The sequence below is a fragment of the Oncorhynchus mykiss genome, chromosome 1 (genome assembly GCF_013265735.2).
Source record: "Oncorhynchus mykiss isolate Arlee chromosome 1, USDA_OmykA_1.1, whole genome shotgun sequence".
Classification (NCBI taxonomy): domain Eukaryota; kingdom Metazoa; phylum Chordata; class Actinopteri; order Salmoniformes; family Salmonidae; genus Oncorhynchus; species Oncorhynchus mykiss.
In genome coordinates this window covers 94,520,510-94,547,634 of record NC_048565.1, presented here as the reverse complement: position 1 = coordinate 94,547,634, position 27,125 = coordinate 94,520,510, and the positions used below count along the sequence as shown (strand labels likewise).

Below are 27,125 nucleotides of genomic sequence, written 5' to 3'. Positions count from 1 at the left end.
GGACTGACCTGTGATGACGTTGATGCTGATAGAGACTGGTGTAGGGGGACAGGGGACTGACCTGTGATGACGTTGATGCTGATAGAGACTGGTGTAGGGGGACAGGGGACTGACCTGTGATGACGTTGATGCTGATAGAGACTGGTGTAGGGGGATAGGGGACTGACCTGTGATGATGTTGGTGTCAGGATAGAGACTGGTGTAGGGGGACAGGGGACTGACCTGTGATGACGTTGATGCTGATAGAGACTGGTGTAGGGTGATAGGGGACTGACCTGTGATGACGTTGATGTCAGGATAGAGACTGGTGTAGGGGGACAGGGGACTGACCTGTGATGACGTTGATGTCAGGATAGAGACTGGTGTAGGGGGACAGGGGACTGACCTGTGATGACGTTGATGTCAGGATAGAGACTGGTGTAGGGGGACAGGGGACAGACCTGTGATGACGTTGATGTCAGGATAGAGACTGGTGTAGGGGGACAGGGGACAGACCTGTGATGACGCTGATGCTGATAGAGACTGGTGTAGGGGGACAGGGGACTGACCTGTGATGACGTTGATGTCAGGATAGAGACTGGTGTAGGGGGATAGGGGACTGACCTGTGATGACGTTGATGTCAGGATAGAGACTGGTGTACGGGGATAGGGGACTGACCTGTGATGACGTTGATGTCAGGATAGAGACTGGTGTACGGGGACAGGGGACTGACCTGTGATGACGTTGAGGTCAGGATAGAGACTGGTGTAGGGGGACAGGGGACTGACCTGTGATGACGTTGATGTCAGGATAGAGACTGGTGTAGGGGGACAGGGGACTGACCTGTGATGACGTTGATGTCAGGATAGAGACTGGTGTAGGGGGACAGGGGACTGTGATGACGTTGATGTCAGGATAGAGACTGGTGTAGGGGGACAGGGGACTGACCTGTGATGACGTTGATGCTGATAGAGACTGGTGTAGGGGGACAGGGGACTGACCTGTGATGACGTTGATGCTGATAGAGACTGGTGTAGGGGGACAGGGGACTGACCTGTGATGACGTTGATGTCAGGATAAAGACTATTGTGTACGGGGACAGGGGACTGACCTGTGATGACGTTGATGCTGATAGAGACTGGTGTAGGGGGACAGGGGACTGACCTGTGATGACGTTGATGCTGATAGAGACTGGTGTAGGGGGACAGGGGACTGACCTGTGATGACGTTGATGTCAGGATAGAGACTGGTGTAGGGGGATAGGGGACTGACCTGTGATGACGTTGATGTCAGGATAGAGACTGGTGTAGGGGGACAGGGACTGACCTGTGATGACGTTGATGTCAGGATAGAGACTGGTGTAGGGGGACAGGGGACAGACCTGTGATGACGTTGATGTCAGGATAGAGACTGGTGTAGGGGGACAGGGGACTGACCTGTGATGACGTTGATGTCAGGATAGAGACTGGTGTAGGGGGACAGGGGACTGACCTGTGATGACGTTGATGTCAGGATAGAGACTGGTGTAGGGGGACAGGGGACTGACCTGTGATGACGTTGATGCTGATAGAGACTGGTGTAGGGGGATAGGGGACTGACCTGTGATGACGTTGATGTCAGGATAGAGACTGGTGTAGGGGGACAGGGGACTGACCTGTGATGACGTTGATGTCAGGATAGAGACTGGGGACAGGGGACTGTGATGACGTTGATGCTGATAGAGACTGGTGTAGGGGGACAGGGGACTGTGATGACGTTGATGCTGATAGAGACTGGTGTAGGGGGATAGGGGACAGACCTGTGATGACGTTGATGCTGATAGAGACTGGTGTAGGGGGATAGGGGAATGACCTGTGATGACGTTGATGTCAGGATAGAGACTGGTGTAGGGGGACAGGGGACTGACCTGTGATGACGTTGATGCTGATAGAGACTGGTGTAGGGGGATAGGGGACTGACCTGTGATGACGTTGATGTCAGGATAAAGACTATTGTGTACGGGGACAGGGGACTGACCTGTGATGACGTTGATGCTGATAGAGACTGGTGTAGGGGGACAGGGGACTGACCTGTGATGACGTTGATGCTGATAGAGACTGGTGTAGGGGGACAGGGGACTGACCTGTGATGACGTTGATGTCAGGATAGAGACTGGTGTAGGGGGATAGGGGACTGACCTGTGATGACGTTGATGTCAGGATAGAGACTGGTGTAGGGGGACAGGGACTGACCTGTGATGACGTTGATGTCAGGATAGAGACTGGTGTAGGGGGACAGGGGACAGACCTGTGATGACGTTGATGTCAGGATAGAGACTGGTGTAGGGGGACAGGGGACTGACCTGTGATGACGTTGATGTCAGGATAGAGACTGGTGTAGGGGGACAGGGGACTGACCTGTGATGACGTTGATGTCAGGATAGAGACTGGTGTAGGGGGACAGGGGACTGACCTGTGATGACGTTGATGCTGATAGAGACTGGTGTAGGGGGATAGGGGACTGACCTGTGATGACGTTGATGTCAGGATAGAGACTGGTGTAGGGGGACAGGGGACTGACCTGTGATGACGTTGATGTCAGGATAGAGACTGGGGACAGGGGACTGTGATGACGTTGATGCTGATAGAGACTGGTGTAGGGGGACAGGGGACTGTGATGACGTTGATGCTGATAGAGACTGGTGTAGGGGGATAGGGGACAGACCTGTGATGACGTTGATGCTGATAGAGACTGGTGTAGGGGGATAGGGGAATGACCTGTGATGACGTTGATGCTGATAGAGACTGGTGTAGGGGGATAGGGGACTGACCTGTGATGACGTTGATGCTGATAGAGACTGGTGTAGGGGGACAGGGGACTGACCTGTGATGACGTTGATGCTGATAGAGACTGGTGTAGGGGGACAGGGGACTGACCTGTGATGACGTTGATGCTGATAGAGACTGGTGTAGGGGGACAGGGGACTGACCTGTGATGACGTTGATGCTGATAGAGACTGGTGTAGGGGGACAGGGGACTGACCTGTGATGACGTTGATGTCAGGATAGAGACTGGTGTAGGGGGACAGGGGACTGACCTGTGATGACGTTGATGCTGATAGAGACTGGTGTAGGGGGATAGGGGACTGACCTGTGATGACGTTGATGCTGATAGAGACTGGTGTAGGGGGACAGGGGACTGACCTGTGATGAGGTTGATGTCAGGATATATACTGGTGTAGGGGGACAGGGGACTGACCTGTGATGACGTTGATGCTGATAGAGACTGGTGTAGGGGGATAGGGGACTGACCTGTGATGACGTTGATGCTGATAGAGACTGGTGTAGGGGGACAGGGGACTGACCTGTGATGACGTTGATGCTGATAGAGACTGGTGTAGGGGGACAGGGGACTGACCTGTGATGACGTTGATGCTGATAGAGACTGGTGTAGGGGGACAGGGGACTGACCTGTGATGACGTTGATGCTGATAGAGACTGGTGTAGGGGGACAGGGGACTGACCTGTGATGACGTTGATGCTGATAGAGACTGGTGTAGGGGGATAGGGGACTGACCTGTGATGATGTTGGTGTCAGGATAGAGACTGGTGTAGGGGGACAGGGGACTAACCTGTGATGACGTTGATGTCAGGATAGAGACTGGGGACAGGGGACTGTGATGACGTTGATGCTGATAGAGACTGGTGTAGGGGGACAGGGGACTGTGATGACGTTGATGCTGATAGAGACTGGTGTAGGGGGATAGGGGACAGACCTGTGATGACGTTGATGCTGATAGAGACTGGTGTAGGGGGATAGGGGAATGACCTGTGATGACGTTGATGCTGATAGAGACTGGTGTAGGGGGATAGGGGACTGACCTGTGATGACGTTGATGCTGATAGAGACTGGTGTAGGGGGACAGGGGACTGACCTGTGATGACGTTGATGCTGATAGAGACTGGTGTAGGGGGACAGGGGACTGACCTGTGATGACGTTGATGCTGATAGAGACTGGTGTAGGGGGACAGGGGACTGACCTGTGATGACGTTGATGCTGATAGAGACTGGTGTAGGGGGACAGGGGACTGACCTGTGATGACGTTGATGTCAGGATAGAGACTGGTGTAGGGGGACAGGGGACTGACCTGTGATGACGTTGATGCTGATAGAGACTGGTGTAGGGGGATAGGGGACTGACCTGTGATGACGTTGATGCTGATAGAGACTGGTGTAGGGGGACAGGGGACTGACCTGTGATGAGGTTGATGTCAGGATATATACTGGTGTAGGGGGACAGGGGACTGACCTGTGATGACGTTGATGCTGATAGAGACTGGTGTAGGGGGATAGGGGACTGACCTGTGATGACGTTGATGCTGATAGAGACTGGTGTAGGGGGACAGGGGACTGACCTGTGATGACGTTGATGCTGATAGAGACTGGTGTAGGGGGACAGGGGACTGACCTGTGATGACGTTGATGCTGATAGAGACTGGTGTAGGGGGACAGGGGACTGACCTGTGATGACGTTGATGCTGATAGAGACTGGTGTAGGGGGACAGGGGACTGACCTGTGATGACGTTGATGCTGATAGAGACTGGTGTAGGGGGATAGGGGACTGACCTGTGATGATGTTGGTGTCAGGATAGAGACTGGTGTAGGGGGACAGGGGACTAACCTGTGATGACGTTGATGCTGATAGAGACTGGTGTAGGGTGATAGGGGACTGACCTGTGATGACGTTGATGTCAGGATAGAGACTGGTGTAGGGGGACAGGGGACTGACCTGTGATGACGTTGATGTCAGGATAGAGACTGGTGTAGGGGGACAGGGGACTGACCTGTGATGACGTTGATGTCAGGATAGAGACTGGTGTAGGGGGACAGGGGACAGACCTGTGATGACGTTGATGTCAGGATAGAGACTGGTGTAGGGGGACAGGGGACAGACCTGTGATGACGTTGATGCTGATAGAGACTGGTGTAGGGGGACAGGGGACTGACCTGTGATGACGTTGATGTCAGGATAGAGACTGGTGTAGGGGGATAGGGGACTGACCTGTGATGACGTTGATGTCAGGATAGAGACTGGTGTACGGGGATAGGGGACTGACCTGTGATGACGTTGATGTCAGGATAGAGACTGGTGTACGGGGACAGGGGACTGACCTGTGATGACGTTGAGGTCAGGATAGAGACTGGTGTAGGGGGACAGGGGACTGACCTGTGATGACGTTGATGTCAGGATAGAGACTGGTGTAGGGGGACAGGGGACTGACCTGTGATGACGTTGATGTCAGGATAGAGACTGGTGTAGGGGGACAGGGGACTGTGATGACGTTGATGTCAGGATAGAGACTGGTGTAGGGGGACAGGGGACTGACCTGTGATGACGTTGATGCTGATAGAGACTGGTGTAGGGGGACAGGGGACTGACCTGTGATGACGTTGATGCTGATAGAGACTGGTGTAGGGGGACAGGGGACTGACCTGTGATGACGTTGATGTCAGGATAAAGACTATTGTGTACGGGGACAGGGGACTGACCTGTGATGACGTTGATGCTGATAGAGACTGGTGTAGGGGGACAGGGGACTGACCTGTGATGACGTTGATGCTGATAGAGACTGGTGTAGGGGGACAGGGGACTGACCTGTGATGACGTTGATGTCAGGATAGAGACTGGTGTAGGGGGATAGGGGACTGACCTGTGATGACGTTGATGTCAGGATAGAGACTGGTGTAGGGGGACAGGGGACTGACCTGTGATGACGTTGATGTCAGGATAGAGACTGGTGTAGGGGGATAGGGGACTGACCTGTGATGACGTTGATGTCAGGATAGAGACTGGTGTAGGGGGACAGGGGACTGACCTTTGATGACGTTGATGCTGATAGAGACTGGTGTAGGGGGATAGGGGACTGACCTGTGATGACGTTGATGCTGATAGAGACTGGTGTAGGGGGACAGGGGACTGACCTGTGATGACGTTGATGCTGATAGAGACGGGTGTAGGGGGACAGGGGACTGACCTGTGATGACGTTGATGTCAGGATAGAGACTGGTGTAGGGGGATAGGGGACTGACCTGTGATGACGTTGATGTCAGGATAGAGACTGGTGTAGGGGGACAGGGGACTGACCTGTGATGACGTTGATGTCAGGATAGAGACTGGTGTAGGGGGACAGGGGACTGACCTGTGATGACGTTGATGTCAGGATAGAGACTGGTGTAGGGGGACAGGGGACAGACCTGTGATGACGTTGATGTCAGGATAGAGACTGGTGTAGGGGGACAGGGGACTGACCTGTGATGACGTTGATGCTGATAGAGACTGGTGTAGGGGGACAGGGGACTGACCTGTGATGACGTTGATGCTGATAGAGACTGGGGTAGGGGGATAGGGGACTGACCTGTGATGACGTTGATGTCAGGATAGAGACTGGTGTAGGGGGACAGGGGACTGACCTTTGATGACTTTGATGTCAGGATAGAGACTGGTGTAGGGGGACAGAGGACTGACCTGTGATGACGTTGATGTCAGGATAGAGACTGGTGTAGGGGGACAGGGGACTGACCTGTGATGACGTTGATGTCAGGATAGAGACTGGTGTAGGGGGACAGGGGACTGACCTGTGATGACGTAGATGTCAGGAGAGAGACTGGTGTAGGGGGACAGGGGACTGACCTGTGATGACGTTGATGCTGATAGAGACTGGTGTAGGGGGACAGGGGACTGACCTGTGATGACGTTGATGTCAGGATAGAGACTGGTGTAGGGGGATAGGGGACTGACCTGTGATGACGTTGATGTCAGGATAGAGACTGGTGTAGGGGGATAGGGGACTGACCTGTGATGACGTTGATGTCAGGATAGAGACTGGTGTAGGGGGACAGGGGACTGACCTGTGATGACGTTGATGTCAGGATAGAGACTGGTGTAGGGGGACAGGGGACTGACCTGTGATGACGTTGATGTCAGGATAGAGACTGGTGTAGGGGGAATGACCTGTGATGACGTTGATGCTGATAGAGACTGGTGTAGCGGGACAGGGGACTGACCTGTGATGACGTTGATGTCAGGATAGAGACTGGTGTAGGGGGACAGGGGACTGACCTGTGATGACGTTGATGCTGATAGAGACTGGTGTAGGGGGATAGGGGACTGACCTGTGATGACGTTGATGTCAGGATAGAGACTGGTGTAGGGGGACTGACCTGTGATGACGTTGATGCTGATAGAGACTGGTGTACGGGGATAGGGGACTGACCTGTGATGACGTTGATGCTGATAGAGACTGGTGTAGGGGGATAGGGGACTGACCTGTGATGACGTTGATGCTGATAGAGACTGGTGTAGGGGGACAGGGGACTGACCTGTGATGACGTTGATGTCAGGATAGAGACTGGTGTAGGGGGATAGGGGACTGACCTGTGATGACGTTGATGCTGATAGAGACTGGTGTAGGGGGATAGGGGACTGACCTGTGATGACGTTGATGCTGATAGAGACTGGTGTAGGGGGATAGGGGACAGACCTGTGATGACGTTGATGTCAGGATAGAGACTGGTGTAGGGGGATAGGGGACTGACCTGTGATGACGTTGATGCTGATAGAGACTGGTGTAGGGGGACAGGGAACTGACCTGTGATGACGTTGATGCTGATAGAGACTGGTGTAGGGGGACAGGGGACTGACCTGTGATGACGTTGATGTCAGGATAGAGACTGGTGTAGGGGGACAGGGGACTGACCTGTGATGACGTTGATGTCAGGATAGAGACTGGTGTAGGGGGACAGGGGACTGACCTGTGATGACGTTGATGTCAGGATAGAGACTGGTGTAGGGGGATAGGGGACAGACCTGTGATGACGTTGATGTCAGGATAGAGACTGGTGTAGGGGGATAGGGGACTGACCTGTGATGATGTTGGTGTCAGGATAGAGACTGGTGTAGGGGGACAGGGGACTGACCTGTGATGACGTTGATGCTGATAGAGACTGGTGTAGGGTGATAGGGGACTGACCTGTGATGACGTTGATGTCAGGATAGAGACTGGTGTAGGGGGACAGGGGACTGACCTGTGATGACGTTGATGTCAGGATAGAGACTGGTGTAGGGGGACAGGGGACTGACCTGTGATGACGTTGATGTCAGGATAGAGACTGGTGTAGGGGGACAGGGGACAGACCTGTGATGACGTTGATGTCAGGATAGAGACTGGTGTAGGGGGACAGGGGACAGACCTGTGATGACGTTGATGCTGATAGAGACTGGTGTAGGGGGACAGGGGACTGACCTGTGATGACGTTGATGTCAGGATAGAGACTGGTGTAGGGGGATAGGGGACTGACCTGTGATGACGTTGATGTCAGGATAGAGACTGGTGTACGGGGATAGGGGACTGACCTGTGATGACGTTGATGTCAGGATAGAGACTGGTGTACGGGGACAGGGGACTGACCTGTGATGACGTTGAGGTCAGGATAGAGACTGGTGTAGGGGGACAGGGGACTGACATGTGATGACGTTGATGTCAGGATAGAGACTGGTGTAGGGGGACAGGGGACTGACCTGTGATGACGTTGATGTCAGGATAGAGACTGGTGTAGGGGGACAGGGGACTGTGATGACGTTGATGTCAGGATAGAGACTGGTGTAGGGGGACAGGGGACTGACCTGTGATGACGTTGATGCTGATAGAGACTGGTGTAGGGGGACAGGGGACTGACCTGTGATGACGTTGATGCTGATAGAGACTGGTGTAGGGGGACAGGGGACTGACCTGTGATGACGTTGATGTCAGGATAAAGATTATTGTGTACGGGGACAGGGGACTGACCTGTGATGACGTTGATGCTGATAGAGACTGGTGTAGGGGGACAGGGGACTGACCTGTGATGACGTTGATGCTGATAGAGACTGGTGTAGGGGGACAGGGGACTGACCTGTGATGACGTTGATGTCAGGATAGAGACTGGTGTAGGGGGATAGGGGACTGACCTGTGATGACGTTGATGTCAGGATAGAGACTGGTGTAGGGGGACAGGGGACTGACCTGTGATGACGTTGATGTCAGGATAGAGACTGGTGTAGGGGGACAGGGGACTGACCTGTGATGACGTTGATGTCAGGATAGAGACTGGTGTAGGGGGACAGGGGACAGACCTGTGATGACGTTGATGTCAGGATAGAGACTGGTGTAGGGGGACAGGGGACTGACCTGTGATGACGTTGATGCTGATAGAGACTGGTGTAGGGGGATAGGGGACTGACCTGTGATGACGTTGATGCTGATAGAGACTGGTGTAGGGGGACAGGGGACTGACCTGTGATGACGTTGATGCTGATAGAGACTGGTGTAGGGGGACAGGGGACTGACCTGTGATGACGTTGATGTCAGGATAGAGACTGGTGTAGGGGGATAGGGGACAGACCTGTGATGACGTTGATGTCAGGATAGAGACTGGTGTAGGGGGATAGGGGACTGACCTGTGATGACGTTGATGTCAGGATAGAGACTGGTGTAGGGGGACAGGGGACTGACCTGTGATGACGTTGATGTCAGGATAGAGACTGGTGTAGGGGGACAGGGGACTGACCTGTGATGACGTTGATGTCAGGATAGAGACTGGTGTAGGGGGACAGGGGACAGACCTGTGATGACGTTGATGTCAGGATAGAGACTGGTGTAGGGGGACAGGGGACTGACCTGTGATGACGTTGATGCTGATAGAGACTGGTGTAGGGGGACAGGGGACTGACCTGTGATGACGTTGATGCTGATAGAGACTGGGGTAGGGGGATAGGGGACTGACCTGTGATGACGTTGATGTCAGGATAGAGACTGGTGTAGGGGGATAGGGGACTGACCTGTGATGACGTTGATGTCAGGATAGAGACTGGTGTAGGGGGACAGGGGACTGACCTGTGATGACTTTGATGTCAGGATAGAGACTGGTGTAGGGGGACAGGAGACTGACCTGTGATGACGTTGATGTCAGGATAGAGACTGGTGTAGGGGGACAGGGGACTGACCTGTGATGACGTTGATGTCAGGATAGAGACTGGTGTAGGGGGACAGGGGACTGACCTGTGATGACGTAGATGTCAGGAGAGAGACTGGTGTAGGGGGACAGGGGACTGACCTGTGATGACGTTGATGCTGATAGAGACTGGTGTAGGGGGACAGGGGACTGACCTGTGATGACGTTGATGTCAGGATAGAGACTGGTGTAGGGGGATAGGGGACTGACCTGTGATGACGTTGATGTCAGGATAGAGACTGGTGTAGGGGGATAGGGGACTGACCTGTGATGACGTTGATGTCAGGATAGAGACTGGTGTAGGGGGACAGGGGACTGACCTGTGATGACGTTGATGTCAGGATAGAGACTGGTGTAGGGGGACAGGGGACTGACCTGTGATGACGTTGATGTCAGGATAGAGACTGGTGTAGGGGGAATGACCTGTGATGACGTTGATGCTGATAGAGACTGGTGTAGGGGGACAGGGGACTGACCTGTGATGACGTTGATGTCAGGATAGAGACTGGTGTAGGGGGACAGGGGACTGACCTGTGATGACGTTGATGCTGATAGAGACTGGTGTAGGGGGATAGGGGACTGACCTGTGATGACGTTGATGTCAGGATAGAGACTGGTGTAGGGGGACTGACCTGTGATGACGTTGATGCTGATAGAGACTGGTGTACGGGGATAGGGGACTGACCTGTGATGACGTTGATGCTGATAGAGACTGGTGTAGGGGGATAGGGGACTGACCTGTGATGACGTTGATGCTGATAGAGACTGGTGTAGGGGGACAGGGGACTGACCTGTGATGACGTTGATGTCAGGATAGAGACTGGTGTAGGGGGACAGGGGACTGACCTGTGATGACGTTGATGTCAGGATAGAGACTGGTGTAGGGGGATAGGGGACTGACCTGTGATGACGTTGATGCTGATAGAGACTGGTGTAGGGGGACAGGGGACTGACCTGTGATGACGTTGATGTCAGGATAGAGACTGGTGTAGGGGGATAGGGGACTGACCTGTGATGACGTTGATGCTGATAGAGACTGGTGTAGGGGGATAGGGGACTGACCTGTGATGACGTTGATGCTGATAGAGACTGGTGTAGGGGGATAGGGGACAGACCTGTGATGACGTTGATGTCAGGATAGAGACTGGTGTAGGGGGATAGGGGACTGACCTGTGATGACGTTGATGCTGATAGAGACTGGTGTAGGGGGACAGGGGACTGACCTGTGATGACGTTGATGCTGATAGAGACTGGTGTAGGGGGACAGGGGACTGACCTGTGATGACGTTGATGTCAGGATAGAGACTGGTGTAGGGGGACAGGGGACTGACCTGTGATGACGTTGATGTCAGGATAGAGACTGGTGTAGGGGGACAGGGGACTGACCTGTGATGACGTTGATGTCAGGATAGAGACTGGTGTAGGGGGATAGGGGACAGACCTGTGATGACGTTGATGTCAGGATAGAGACTGGTGTAGGGGGATAGGGGACTGACCTGTGATGACGTTGATGCTGATAGAGACTGGTGTAGGGGGATAGGGGACTGACCTGTGATGACGTTGATGCTGATAGAGACTGGTGTAGGGGGACAGGGGACTGACCTGTGATGACGTTGATGTCAGGATAGAGACTGGTGTAGGGGGACAGGGGACTGACCTGTGATGACGTTGATGTCAGGATAGAGACTGGTGTAGGGGGACAGGGGACTGACCTGTGATGACGTTGATGTCAGGATAGAGACTGGTGTAGGGGGACAGGGGACAGACCTGTGATGACGTTGATGTCAGGATAGAGACTGGTGTAGGGGGACAGGGGACTGACCTGTGATGACGTTGATGCTGATAGAGACTGGTGTAGGGGGATAGGGGACTAACCTGTGATGACGTTGATGCTGATAGAGACTGGTGTAGGGGGACAGGGGACTGACCTGTGATGACGTTGATGCTGATAGAGACTGGTGTAGGGGGATAGGGGACTGACCTGTGATGACGTTGATGTCAGGATAGAGACTGGTGTAGGGGGACAGGGGACTGACCTGTGATGACTTTGATGTCAGGATAGAGACTGGTGTAGGGGGACAGGGGACTGACCTGTGATGACGTTGATGTCAGGATAGAGACTGGTGTAGGGGGACAGGGGACTGACCTGTGATGACGTTGATGTCAGGATAGAGACTGGTGTAGGGGGACAGGGGACTGACCTGTGATGACGTTGATGTCAGGATAGAGACTGGTGTAGGGGGACAGGGGACTGACCTGTGATGACGTTGATGCTGATAGAGACTGGTGTAGGGGGACAGGGGACTGACCTGTGATGACGTTGATGTCAGGATAGAGACTGGTGTAGGGGGATAGGGGACTGACCTGTGATGACGTTGATGTCAGGATAGAGACTGGTGTAGGGCGATAGGGGACTGACCTGTGATGACGTTGATGCTGATAGAGACTGGTGTAGGGGGACAGGGGACTGACCTGTGATGACGTTGATGTCAGGATAGAGACTGGTGTAAGGGGATAGGGGACTGACCTGTGATGACGTTGATGTCAGGATAGAGACTGGTGTAGGGGGATAGGGGACTGACCTGTGATGACGTTGATGTCAGGATAGAGACTCGTGTAGGGGGACAGGGGACTGACCTGTGATGACGTTGATGTCAAGATAGAGACTGGTGTAGGGGGACAGGGGACTGACCTGTGATGACGTTGATGTCAGGATAGAGACTGGTGTAGGGGGACTGACCTGTGATGACGTTGATGCTGATAGAGACTGGTGTAGGGGGACAGGGGACTGACCTGTGATGACGTTGATGTCAGGATAGAGACTGGTGTAGGGGGACAGGGGACTGACCTGTGATGACGTTGATGCTGATAGAGACTGGTGTAGGGGGATAGGGGACTGACCTGTGATGACGTTGATGTCAGGATAGAGACTGGTGTAGGGGGATAGGGGACTGACCTGTGATGACGTTGATGCTGATAGAGACTGGTGTAGGGGGACAGGGGACTGACCTGTGATGACGTTGATGTCAGGATAGAGACTGGTGTAGGGGGATAGGGGACTGACCTGTGATGACGTTGATGCTGATAGAGACTGGTGTAGGGGGATAGGGGACTGACCTGTGATGACGTTGATGCTGATAGAGACTGGTGTAGGGGGATAGGGGACTGACCTGTGAGGACGTTGATGCTGATAGAGACTGGTGTAGGGGGACAGGGGACTGACCTGTGATGACGTTGATGTCAGGATAGAGACTGGTGTAGGGGGACAGGGGACTGACCTGTGATGACGTTGATGTCAGGATAGAGACTGGTGTAGGGGGACAGGGGACTGACCTGTGATGACATTGATGTCAGGATAGAGACTGGTGTAGGGGGATAGGGGACAGACCTGTGATGACGTTGATGTCAGGATAGAGACTGGTGTAGGGGGACAGGGGACTGACCTGTGATGACGTTGATGTCAGGATAGAGACTGGTGTAGGGGGACAGGGGACTGACCTGTGATGACGTTGATGTCAGGATAGAGACTGGTGTAGGGGGACAGGGGACTGACCTGTGATGACGTTGATGTCAGGATAGAGACTGGTGTAGGGGGACAGGGGACTGACCTGTGATGACGTTGATGCTGATAGAGACTGGTGTAGGGGGATAGGGGACTGACCTGTGATGACGTTGATGCTGATAGAGACTGGTGTAGGGGGACAGGGGACTGACCTGTTATGACGTTGATGTCAGGATAGAGACTGGTGTAGGGGGACAGGGGACTGACCTGTGATGACGTTGATGCTGATAGAGACTGGTGTAGGGGGATAGGGGACTGACCTGTGATGACGTTGATGTCAGGATAGAGACTGGTGTAGGGGGATAGGGGACTGACCTGTGATGACGTTGATGTCAGGATAGAGACTGGTGTAGGGGGACAGGGGACTGACCTGTGATGACGTTGATGTCAGGATAGAGACTGGTGTAGGGGGACTGACCTGTGATGACGTTGATAGAGACGGGTGTAGGGGGATAGGGGACTGACCTGTGATGACGTTGATGTCAGGATAGAGACTGGTGTAGGGGGATAGGGGACTGACCTGTGATGACGTTGATGCTGATAGAGACTGGTGTAGGGGGACAGGGGACTGACCTGTGATGACGTTGATGTCAGGATAGAGACTGGTGTAGGGGGACAGGGGACTGACCTGTGATGACGTTGATGTCAGGATAGAGACTGGTGTAGGGGTACAGGGGACTGACCTGTGATGACGTTGATGTCAGGATAGAGACTGGTGTAGGGGGATAGGGGACTGACCTGTGATGACGTTGATGCTGATAGAGACTGGTGTAGGGGGACTGACCTGTGATGACGTTGATGTCAGGATAGAGACTGGTGTAGGGGGACAGGGGACTGACCTGTGATGACGTTGATGCTGATAGAGACTGGTGTAGGGGGATAGGGGACTGACCTGTGATGACGTTGATGCTGATAGAGACTGGTGTAGGGGGATAGGGGACTGACCTGTGATGACGTTGATGCTGATAGAGACTGGTGTAGGGGGATAGGGGACAGACCTGTGATGACGTTGATGTCAGGATAGAGACTGGTGTAGGGGGACAGGGGACTGACCTGTGATGACGTTGATGTCAGGATAGAGACTGGGGACAGGGGACTGACCTGTGATGACGTTGATGTCAGGATAGAGACTGGTGTAGGGGGATAGGGGACTGACCTGTGATGACGTTGATGCTGATAGAGACTGGTGTAGGGGGATAGGGGACTGACCTGTGATGACGTTGATGTCAGGATAGAGACTGGTGTAGGGGGACAGGGGACTGACCTGTGATGACGTTGATGTCAGGATAGAGACTGGTGTAGGGGGACAGGAGACTGACCTGTGATGACGTTGATGTCAGGATAGAGACTGGTGTAGGGGGACAGGGGACTGACCTGTGATGACGTTGATGTCAGGATAGAGACTGGTGTAGGGGGACAGGGGACTGACCTGTGATGACGTTGATGTCAGGATAGAGACTGGTGTAGGGGGACAGGGGACTGACCTGTGATGACGTTGATGCTGATAGAGACTGGTGTAGGGGGAGAGGGGACTGACCTGTGATGACGTTGATGTCAGGATAGAGACTGGTGTAGGGGGACAGGGGACTGTGATGACGTTGAGGTCAGGATAGAGACTGGTGTAGGGGGATAGGGGACTGACCTGTGATGACGTTGATGTCAGGATAGAGACTGGTGTAGGGGGACAGGGGACTGACCTGTGATGACGTTGATGCTGATAGAGACTGGTGTAGGGGGACAGGGGACTGACCTGTGATGACGTTGATGTCAGGATAGAGACTGGTGTAGGGGGACAGGGGACTGACCTGTAATGACGTTGATGTCAGGATAGAGACTGGTGTAGGGGGATAGGGGACAGACCTGTGATGACGTTGATGTCAGGATAGAGACTGGTGTAGGGGGATAGGGGACTGACCTGTGATGACGTTGATGCTGATAGAGACTGGTGTAGGGGGATAGGGGACTGACCTGTGATGACGTTGATGCTGATAGAGACTGGTGTAGGGGGACAGGGGACTGACCTGTGATGACGTTGATGTCAGGATAGAGACTGGTGTAGGGGGACAGGGGACTGACCTGTGATGACGTTGATGTCAGGATAGAGACTGGTGTAGGGGGACATGGGACTGACCTGTGATGACGTTGATGCTGATAGAGACTGGTGTAGGGGGATAGGGGACTGACCTGTGATGACGTTGATGTCAGGATAGAGACTGGTGTAGGGGGATAGGGGACTGACCTGTGATGACGTTGATGTCAGGATAGAGACTGGTGTAGGGGGACAGGGGACTGACCTGTGATGACGTTGATGTCAGGATAGAGACTGGTGTAGGGGGACTGACCTGTGATGACGTTGATGCTGATAGAGACTGGTGTAGGGGGATAGGGGACTGACCTGTGATGACGTTGATGTCAGGATAGAGACTGGTGTAGGGGGATAGGGGACTGACCTGTGATGACGTTGATGTCAGGATAGAGACTGGTGTAGGGGGATAGGGGACTGACCTGTGATGACGTTGATGCTGATAGAGACTGGTGTAGGGGGACAGGGGACTGACCTGTGATGACGTTGATGCTGATAGAGACTGGTGTAGGGGGATAGGGGACTGACCTGTGATGACGTTGATGCTGATAGAGACTGGTGTAGGGGGACAGGGGACTGACCTGTGATGACGTTGATGTCAGGATAGAGACTGGTGTAGGGGGACAGGAGACTGACCTGTGATGACGTTGATGCTGATAGAGACTGGTGTAGGGGGACTGACCTGTGATGGCGTTGATGTCAGGATAGAGACTGGGGACAGGGGACTGACCTGTGATGACGTTGATGTCAGGATAGAGACTGGGGACAGGGGACTGACCTGTGATGACGTTGATGTCAGGATAGAGACTGGTGTAGGGGGACAGGGGACTGTGATGACGTTGATGTCAGGATAGAGACTGGTGTAGGGGGACAGGGGACTGACCTGTGATGACGTTGATGCTGATAGAGACTGGTGTAGGGGGATAGGGGACTGACCTGTGATGACGTTGATGCTGATAGAGACTGGTGTAGGGGGATAGGGGACAGACCTGTGATGACGTTGATGTCAGGATAGAGACTGGTGTAGGGGGATAGGGGACTGACCTGTGATGACGTTGATGTCAGGATAGAGACTGGTGTAGGGGGACAGGGGACTGACCTGTGATGACGTTGATGCTGATAGAGACTGGTGTAGGGGGACAGGGGACTGACCTGTGATGACGTTGATGTCAGGATAGAGACTGGTGTAGGGGGATAGGGGACTGACCTGTGATGACGTTGATGCTGATAGAGACTGGTGTAGGGGGATAGGGGACAGACCTGTGATGACGTTGATGTCAGGATAGAGACTGGTGTAGGGGGATAGGGGACTGACCTGTGATGACGTTGATGCTGATAGAGACTGGTGTAGGGGGATAGGGGACTGACCTGTGATGACGTTGATGCTGATAGAGACTGGTGTAGGGGGACAGGGGACTGACCTGTGATGACGTTGATGTCAGGATAGAGACTGGTGTAGGGGGATAGGGGACTGACCTGTGATGACGTTGATGTCAGGATAGAGACTGGGGACAGGGGACTGACCTGTGATGACGTTGATGTCAGGATAGAGACTGGTGTAGGGGGATAGGGGACTGACCTGTGATGACGTTGATGCTGATAGAGACTGGTGTAGGGGGATAGGGGACTGACCTGTGATGACGTTGATGTCAGGATAGAGACTGGTGTAGGGGGACAGGGGACTGACCTGTGATGACGTTGATGTCAGGATAGAGACTGGTGTAGGGGGACAGGAGACTGACCTGTGATGACGTTGATGTCAGAATAGAGACTGGTGTAGGGGGACAGGGGACTGACCTGTGATGACGTTGATGTTCAGGATAGAGACTGGTGTAGGGGGACAGGGGACTGACCTGTGATGACGTTGATGTCAGGATAGAGACTGGTGTAGGGGGACAGGGGACTGACCTGTGATGACGTTGATGCTGATAGAGACTGGTGTAGGGGGAGAGGGGACTGACCTGTGATGACGTTGATGTCAGGATAGAGACTGGTGTAGGGGGACAGGGGACTGTGATGACGTTGAGGTCAGGATAGAGACTGGGGACAGGGGACTGACCTGTGATGACGTTGATGTCAGGATAAACCTCTTCATTCAGGCTGACAGCAGCACTGTCCCTCTCAAACGCATCTCTCAGTTCCTTCTTCACTGCAGCTGAACCACACAGACGGTACAGACCCACCACCTGCAGACAGACAGACAGACAGACCAGAGTATTACCTACAGACAGGCAGGCAGGCAGACAGACAGACAGACCAGAGTATTACCTACAGACAGACAGACAGACAGACAGACAGACCAGAGTATTACCTACAGACAGACAGACAGACCAGAGTATTACCTACAGACAGACAGACAGACAGACAGACAGACAGACAGGCAGGCAGGCAGACAGACAGACAGACAGGTGAGGTTGTTGTCCTGTGTATGAAAGAGTGTGCTGTAAACTAACTAACCCTCAGTCCTCTCTTCTGGATCTCAGCCACACTCTTCTGTATGAGCAGAGGAACTGGGGCAGCGGTGTTCTCCTTGTCCACCAGGTGGCGCAGCTCCACTCCAAACACCATGGGGGGGTTGAGGTGGCAGGGTCGGGGGTCTGGGGGCTCCCACTGCTCCAGCAGGGTCAGCTTCACGTACAGTAGACCCCTGGGCTCTAATCTAACGCATATCTGCTGAGACCGAGAGGCTGGGGAAGGAGATAGTAGAAGGGAAAGGAGAGGGACACAAGAGATAGCAGAAGGGTAAGGAGAGGGACACAAGAGATAGCAGAAGGGGAAGGAGAGGGACACAAGAGATAGCAGAAGGGGAAGGAGAGGGACAGAAGAGATAGCAGAAGGGTAAGGAGAGGGACAGAAGAGATAGCAGAAGGGAAAGGAGAGGGACAGAAGAGATAGCAGAAGGGGAAGGAGAGGAACACAAGAGATAGCAGAAGGGGAAGGAGAGGGACAGCAGGAGGGGAAGGAGAGGGACAGAAGAGATAGCAGAAGGGGAAGGAGAGGGACAGCAGGAGGGGAAGGAGAGGGACAGAAGAGATAGCAGAAGGGGAAGGAGAGGGACAGCAGGAGGGGAAGGAGAGGGACAGAAGAGATAGCAGAAGGGGAAGGAGAGGGACAGAAGAGATAGCAGAAGGGGAACGAGAGGGACACAAGAGATTGCAGAAGGGAAAGGAGAGGGACACAAGAGATAGCAGAAGGGGAAGGAGAGGGACACAAGAGATAGCAGAAGGGGAAGGAGAGGGACAGCAGGAGGGGAAAGAGAGGGACAGAAGAGATAGCAGAAGGGGAAGGAGAGGGACACAAGAGATAGCAGAAGGGGAAGGAGAGGGTCAGAAGAGATAGCAGAAGGGGAAGGAGAGGAACAGAAGAGATAGCAGAAGGGGAAGGAGAGGGACACAAGAGATAGCAGAAGGGAAAGGAGATGGACAGCAGGAGGGGAAGGAGAGGGACAGAAGAGATAGCAGAAGGGGAAGGAGAGGGACACAAGAGATAGCAGAAGGGGAAGGAGAGGGACAGCAGGAGGGGAAGGAGAGGGACAGAAGAGATAGCAGAAGGGGAAGGAGAGGGACACAAGAGATAGCAGATGGGAAAGGAGAGGGACAGAAGAGATAGCAGAAGGGGAAGGAGAGGGACAGAAGGGGAAGGAGAGGGACAGCAGGAGGGGAAGGAGAGGGACAGAAGAGATAGCAGAAGGGGAAGGAGAGGGACAGAAGAGATAGCAGAAGGGGAAGGAGAGGGACAGAAGAGATAGCAGAAGGAGAAGGAGAGGGACAGAAGAGATAGCAGAAGGGAAAGGAGAGGGACAGAAGGGATAGCAGAAGGGGAAGGAGAGGGACAGAAGAGATAGCAGAAGGAGAAGGAGAGGGACAGAAGTGATAGCAGAGGGAGAAGGAGAGGGACAGAAGTGATAGCAGAGGGAGAAGGAGGGGAATGAACAAGAGAAGGACAAACACAGTCGATTGACAGAGTGATTCCAAAAGAAGATCAGGAACTAAGGTTAGCTAAGATGCCTTCAGACAAAATAAAGTCCACTGGTATTGAAACCCCTTCTGTTGCATCCCTCACAGTGCCAAGCATCAGTGAAGTGGATGGTACAATAACAACAGTGAGACATAGAGGTTCATCCACTACGTTCATATGAACTTTTAACTCTCTGGTTGCTCCTACCTTTGAACAGAGGGGGTATGGACACAGCCCCCAGACAGCAGACCCTGTTCCTGGTCGCTGCTGTGGAGTCGCTGCCCTTCGTGGTGGAGGTCTCAGCCCCGGGGTAAGGGGTGAGCACCACCAGTTTCAGCAGCCTGGCCCTCTCCAGCTCCAGGTTAAAGGTGTGGTTGAGGGGCAGAGAGCCCCCCCTGGAGGTTAGCAGGCCGGTACGGGCCCTGGTTACACCATCCACCTGATGAACACAATGGAAAATAAGTTGCACTGTTTGGTGTTATTCTCAATGATACTAAATACATTGTAGACAGACAGACAGACAGACAGACAGGCAGACAGACAGGCAGGCAGGCAGGCAGGCAGGCAGACAGACAGACAGACAGACAGACAGACAGACAGACAGGCAGGCAGGCAGGCAGGCAGGCAGGCAGACAGACAGACAGACAGACAGAGAAAGAGACAGACAGACAGACAGACAGACAGACAGACAGACAGACAGACAGACAGACAGACAGACAGACAGACAGAGAAAGAGACAGACAGACAGACAGACAGACAGGCAGACAGACAGAGAAAGAGACAGACAGACAGACAGGCAGGCAGGCAGGCAGGCAGACAGACAGACAGACAGACAGAGAAAGAGACAGACAGACAGACAGACAGACAGACAGACAGACAGACAGAGAAAGAGACAGACAGACAGACAGACAGACAGGCAGACAGACAGAGAAAGAGACAGACAGACAGACAGACAGACAGACAGACAGACAGAGAAAGAGACAGACAGACAGACAGACAGACAGACAGAGAAAGAGACAGACAGACAGACAGACAGACAGACAGACAGACAGACAGACAGACAGACAGACAGACAGACAGACAGAGAAAGAGACAGACAGACAGACAGACAGACAGACAGACAGACAGACAGACAGACAGACAGAGAAAGAGACAGACAGACAGACAGACAGACAGACAGACAGACAGACAGACAGGCAGGCAGACAGACAGACAGACAGACAGACAGACAGACAGACAGACAGACAGACAGACAGACAGACAGACAGGCAGACAGACAGACAGACAGGCAGGCAGACAGACAGACAGACACTTTATTAAAAATCACCTGGATGGCACAGAACACCTCCTTACTGGTGTCCTGTTTAGGGGCCCTCAGCAGTTTCTCCACCCCAACGAGATGCACCGTAAGCAGGCCGGAAACGCGCTGGGCGCACCGTGGCTGGTCTGACAAGTTGTAGACTCTGAACGAGCTCAGGTCAGAGGTCATGGTCACTCCCTCCTGGCTGGAGTGGTGGGTGGAGCGGGGTGGTGGAAGAGGGGGGTTGTGGGCCGAGCAGGGTCCCCCTGGTCCACCCTGTTTGGGCAGCAGCTCAGGTGAGTCTCCGTCGCTCAGGTAGCCCCCCTTACTGGCGGCAGAGGAACGTCCCCTGGAGGAGCGTCGTTGTGGTCTCGCCGGGGCCGAAGTGTCCAGGTGGTACCTGCTGATCACCTCGTTGGACTGCTCCTTACGGACGTCTGGGGGTGATGTCCCCTCTCCACCCCCGTCCCCTCCTCCTCGGCCCGTCCCCTCCTTCCCATGGCGATGGGAGCGCGAGGAGCGCAGGCTGAGTTTACGGCGGAGTTCGGGGAGTTTCTTCATCTTCATGGAAAGGGATTTCCGGACCATTCCTGGGGATTTGATCCTGTCCATCATGCTGCTGGCCACGCCCCCTTTCTTCTGGGCCCCGGGGCTGTCTGAGGGGACTGACACACCTCCTCCGGAGCTGGAAACACCCACTTCTCCACCTGCAACCCCGAAAGACTGCAGTTCCTCACTCTGGATCTGTTGAATTACATCTGAGATGGATGGAGAGAGGAGAGATGATAGAGAGTGGAGAGATGATGGAGAGAGGAGAGATGATGGAGAGAGGAGAGATGATGGAGAGAGGAAGAGATGATGGAGAGAGGAGAGATGATGGAGAGAGGATATGAATGGAGAGAGGAGAGATGATGGAGAGAGGAGAAGGGTGGAGGGGGGAGAGGGATGGAGGGAAGAGAGGGATGGAGAGAGGAGAGAGAAGGAGAGAGGAGAGAGAAGGAGAGAGGAGAGGGATGAAGAGAGAAGAGGGATGGAGAGAGGAGAGAGAATGAGAGAGGAGGGGAATGGAGAGAGGAGGGGAATGGAGAGAGGAGAGATGATGGAGAGAGGAGGGGAATGGAGAGAGCAGGGGAATGGAGAGAGGAGGGGAATGGAGAGGGGAGAGAGAAGGAGAGAGGAGAGGGATGGAGAGAGGAGGGGAATGGAGAGAGGATAGGGATGGAGAGAGGAGAGGGATGGAGAGAGAAGGAGAGAGAAGGAGAGAGATGGGGAGAGATGGGGAGAGGAGAGGGATGGAGAGAGGAGAGAGAAGGAGAGAAGAGAGGAGAAAGATGTCATATAGCAACAGTAGTTATCTGTAGGTGACTACAGTAGTTATCTGTAGGTGACTACAGTAGTTATCTGTAGGTGACTACACTACCTTCATGTGGCTACAGTAGTTATCTGTAGGTGACTACAGTAGTTATCTGTAGGTGACTACAGTAGTTATCTGTAGGTGACTACAGTAGTTATCTGTAGGTGACTACAGTAGTTATCTGTAGGTGACTACAGTAGTTATCTGTAGGTGACTGCAGTACCTTCATGTAGCTACAGTAGTTATCTGTAGGTGACTACAGTAGTTATCTGTAGGTGACTACAGTAGTTATCTGTAGGTGACTACACTACCTTCATGTAGCTACAGTAGTTATCTGTAGGTGACTACAGTAGTTATCTGTAGGTGACTACAGTAGTTATCTGTAGGTGACTACAGTAGTTATCTGTAGGTGACTACACTACCTTCATGTGGCTACAGTAGTTATCTGTAGGTGACTACAGTAGTTATCTGTAGGTGACTACAGTAGTTATCTGTAGGTGACTACAGTAGTTATCTGTAGGTGACTACAGTAGTTATCTGTAGGTGACTGCAGTACCTTCATGTAGCTACAGTAGTTATCTGTAGGTGACTACAGTAGTTATCTGTAGGTGACTACAGTAGTTATCTGTAGGTGACTACACTACCTTCATGTAGCTACAGTAGTTATCTGTAGGTGACTACAGTAGTTATCTGTAGGTGACTACAGTAGTTATCTGTAGGTGACTACAGTAGTTATCTGTAGGTGACTACACTACCTTCATGTGGCTACAGTAGTTATCTGTAGGTGACTACAGTAGTTATCTGTAGGTGACTACAGTAGTTATCTGTAGGTGACTACAGTAGTTATCTGTAGGTGACTGCAGTACCTTCATGTAGCTACAGTAGTTATCTGTAGGTGACTACAGTAGTTATCTGTAGGTGACTACAGTAGTTATCTGTAGGTGACTACAGTAGTTATCTGTAGGTGACTACAGTAGTTATCTGTAGGTGACTACAGTAGTTATCTGTAGGTGACTACAGTAGTTATCTGTAGGTGACTACAGTAGTTATCTGTAGGTGACTACACTACCTTCATGTAGCTACAGTAGTTATCTGTAGGTGACTACAGTAGTTATCTGTAGGTGACTACAGTAGTTATCTGTAGGTGACTACAGTAGTTATCTGTAGGTGACTACACTACCTTCATGTAGCTACAGTAGTTATCTGTAGGTGACTACAGTAGTTATCTGTAGGTGACTACAGTAGTTATCTGTAGGTGACTACACTACCTTCATGTGGCTACAGTAGTTATCTGTAGGTGACTACAGTAGTTATCTGTAGGTGACTACAGTAGTTATCTGTAGGTGACTACAGTATCTTCATGTAGCTACAGTAGTTATCTGTAGGTGACTACAGTAGTTATCTGTAGGTGACTACAGTATCTTCATGTAGCTACAGTAGTTATCTGTAGGTGACTACAGTATCTTCATGTAGCTACAGTAGTTATCTGTAGGTGACTACAGTATCTTCATGTAGCTACAGTAGTTATCTGTAGGTGACTACAGTAGTTATATGTAGGTGACTACAGTAGTTATCTGTAGGTGACTACAGTAGTTATCTGTAGGTGACTACAGTATCTTCATGTAGCTACAGTAGTTATCTGTAGGTGACTACAGTAGTTATCTGTAGGTGACTACAGTAGTTATCTGTAGGTGACTACAGTAGTTATCTGTAGGTGACTACAGTAGTTATCTGTAGGTGACTACAGTATCTTCATGTAGCTACAGTAGTTATCTGTAGGTGACTACAGTATCTTCATGTAGCTACAGTAGTTATCTGTAGGTGACTACAGTATCTTCATGTAGCTACAGTAGTTATCTGTAGGTGACTACAGTAGTTATATGTAGGTGACTACAGTAGTTATCTGTAGGTGACTACAGTAGTTATCTGTAGGTGACTACACTACCTTCATGTAGCTACAGTAGTTATCTGTAGGTGACTACAGTAGTTATCTGTAGGTGACTACAGTAGTTATCTGTAGGTGACTACAGTAGTTATCTGTAGGTGACTACAGTAGTTACCTGTAGGTGACTACAGTAGTTATCTGTAGGTGACTACAGTAGTTATCTGTAGGTGACTACAGTAGTTATCTGTAGGTGACTACAGTAGTTATCTGTAGGTGACTACAGTAGTTATATGTAGGTGACTACAGTAGTTATCTGTAGGTGACTACAGTAGTTATCTGTAGGTGACTACAGTAGTTATCTGTAGGTGACTACAGTAGTTATCTGTAGGTGACTACAGTAGTTATCTGTAGGTGACTACAGTAGTTATCTGTAGGTGACTACAGTAGTTATCTGTAGGTGACTACAGTAGTTATCTGTAGGTGACTACAGTAGTTATCTGTAGGTGACTACAGTAGTTATCTGTAGGTGACTACAGTAGTTATCTGTAGGTGACTACAGTAGTTATCTGTAGGTGACTACAGTAGTTACCTGTAGGTGGCTACAGTAGTTATCTGTAGGTGGCTACAGTAGTTACCTGTAGGTAACTACAGTAGTTACCTGTAGGTGGCTACAGTAGTTATCTGTAGGTGACTACAGTAGTTATCTGTAGGTGACTACAGTACCTGTATCATATGAATCATGTGGTTACAGTAGCTTGTTCTACAGTAGCTTGTTCTACAGTATGTTCTTACCTGGGCTGTCTACGTCTCTGTCTCTCCTACTGCAGGCTGAGCTGTCTAATGTGATGGCTTTGGTCTGATGGGCGCTGTCTAGGCTGGAGCCACCTGAAGGGCACTGGTTCTGGGTGGCATGACGCTCTAAACGGGAGGCCCCTCCTCCTCCACCGGTGCCAGGGCTCACCACCATCCCTGCCCGCCGCTGGCTCCTCATCTGGGGATCCCTCGACGTCTCTGACAGCCCCTCTGTCTCCCTCCTCCTCCAGGGGTTCTCACTGTCTAACCTAACTCCGCCTCCTCCTCCTCCTCCACCTCCTCCCCCTCCTCCTCCTCCTCCACCTCCTCCTCCTCCACCTCCTCCTCCTCCTCCTCCTCCTCCTCCTTCTCCTCCACCTCCTCTTAAACGTCCTAAACCTCCGATGCCACGCAACACGTCCTCCTCCTCTGGAATAGGGTTGTACCAAATGTTGTTGTCCCCTTCTGTGCGTTGCCTCAGCTCAGCGAAGCAGTTGGGGGGGAGGCCTAGACGCGAGTAGGACTCGTCGGCAGCCTGGCTCTTTCCTGTGGACAGTACCCAGGCTCTGCTGCTCCTGTCCAGGGTCTGGAGATAGGCCCCTGACCCCGAGGACTTCACCATACAGGAGGAGACACAGATCTCAGCGTAACCTCCTATAGGGTTGGTGAACTCTGGGACTGCGGTGTGGACAGGGGGAGGAGGCTCACAGAAGGAGGTGCTACATTGTCCCTGATGCTCCCAGTCTAAATCATCACACCTCCTCCTGTCCAGCCCGGCCTCCACTAACGTCTTCTGGCTCCAGGCCTGTTTGGAGGTTGAGACCTGGGCCTTTCCTGAGCTGCCATCCGAGTCACAAGCCCCGTAGAGCAGGCTGTGAGAGCCCTCTGTGCCTGGTGTGGAGGCCAGTTTGGCCCACTGCTGTTTCTTGGCCACTGTTATCTGGGTGCGTTGGGTGGTGGTGCTGTCCTCCGTTGGCGGGATCGGGGGTTCGGCCTCCGCTGTCGTTACCGTTGACAACGATGAGGAGGAAGCGCTTTGGATGACATCACTCTTCCGCTGGATGTCTGGAGGGAAACAACACAACTATTATGGTCTGTATTATGGTAATTATCCAGTCCAATAAAGACTGTATTCTGGTCATTATCCAGTCCAATAAAGACTGTATTCTGGTCATTATCCAGTCCAATAAAGACCGTATTATGGTAATTATCCAGACCAATAAAGACTGTATTATGGTCATTATCCAGTCCAATAAAGACTGTATTATGGTCATTACCCAGTCCAATAAAGACTATTATGGTCATTATCCAGTCCAATAAAGACTATTATGGTCATTATCCAGTCCAATAAAGACTGTATTATGGTCATTATCCAGTCCAATAAAGACTGTATTATGGTCATTCTCCAGTCCAATAAAGACTATTATGGTCATTATCCAGTCCAATAAAGACTGTATTATGGTCATTATCCAGTCCAATAAAGACTATTAGGGTCATTATCCAGTCCAATAAAGACTGTATTATGGTCATTATCCAGTCCAATAAAGACTATTATGGTCATTATCCAGTCCAATAAAGACCGTATTATGGTCATTATCCAGTCCAATAAAGACTGTATTATGGTCATTATCCAGTCCAATAAAGACTGTATTATGGTCATTATCCAGTCCAATAAAGACTGTATTATGGTCATTATCCAGTCCAATAAAGACTATTATGGTCATTTTCCAGTCCAATAAAGACCGTATTATGGTCATTATCCAGTCCAATAAAGACCGTATTATGGTCATTATCCAGTCCAATAAAGACTGTATTATGGTCATTATCCAGTCCAATAAAGACCGTATTATGGTCATTATCCAGTCCAATAAAGACTATTATGGTCATTATCCAGTCCAATAAAGACTATTATGGTCATTATCCAGTCCAATATAGACTGTATTATGGTCATTATCCAGTCCAATAAAGACTATTATGGTCATTATCCAGTCCAATAAAGACTGTATTCTGGTCATTATCCAGTCCAATAAAGACTGTATTATGGTCATTATCCAGTCCAATAAAGACTGCATTATGGTCATTATCCAGTCCAATAAAGACTGTATTCTGGTCATTATCCAGTCCAATAAATACTATTATGGTCATTATCCAGTCCAATAAAGACTATTCGGGTCATTATCCA

The 27,125-nt window shown here is 51.8% G+C and overlaps 1 protein-coding gene across 1 annotated transcript in view; it reads right to left on the bottom strand.

The window, feature by feature from the left end:
* The window catches only part of LOC110514579 (rho GTPase-activating protein SYDE1), a 37,522-nt gene extending 12,283 nt beyond the window's left edge, over nucleotides 1–25,239 (bottom strand). The window contains exons 1-5 of the mRNA XM_036989135.1: nucleotides 24,944–25,239; nucleotides 20,940–21,670; nucleotides 19,820–20,051; nucleotides 18,113–18,342; nucleotides 17,715–17,841 (exon numbers count right to left, since the gene is read on the bottom strand). Of these exons, the coding sequence (XP_036845030.1) occupies nucleotides 17,715–17,841; nucleotides 18,113–18,342; nucleotides 19,820–20,051; nucleotides 20,940–21,670; nucleotides 24,944–25,142 (1,519 nt within the window). The 5' untranslated portion in view covers nucleotides 25,143–25,239. The remainder of the gene's footprint in view (nucleotides 1–17,714; nucleotides 17,842–18,112; nucleotides 18,343–19,819; nucleotides 20,052–20,939; nucleotides 21,671–24,943) is intronic.
* Between the last annotated feature and the right edge of the window lie 1,886 nt (nucleotides 25,240–27,125).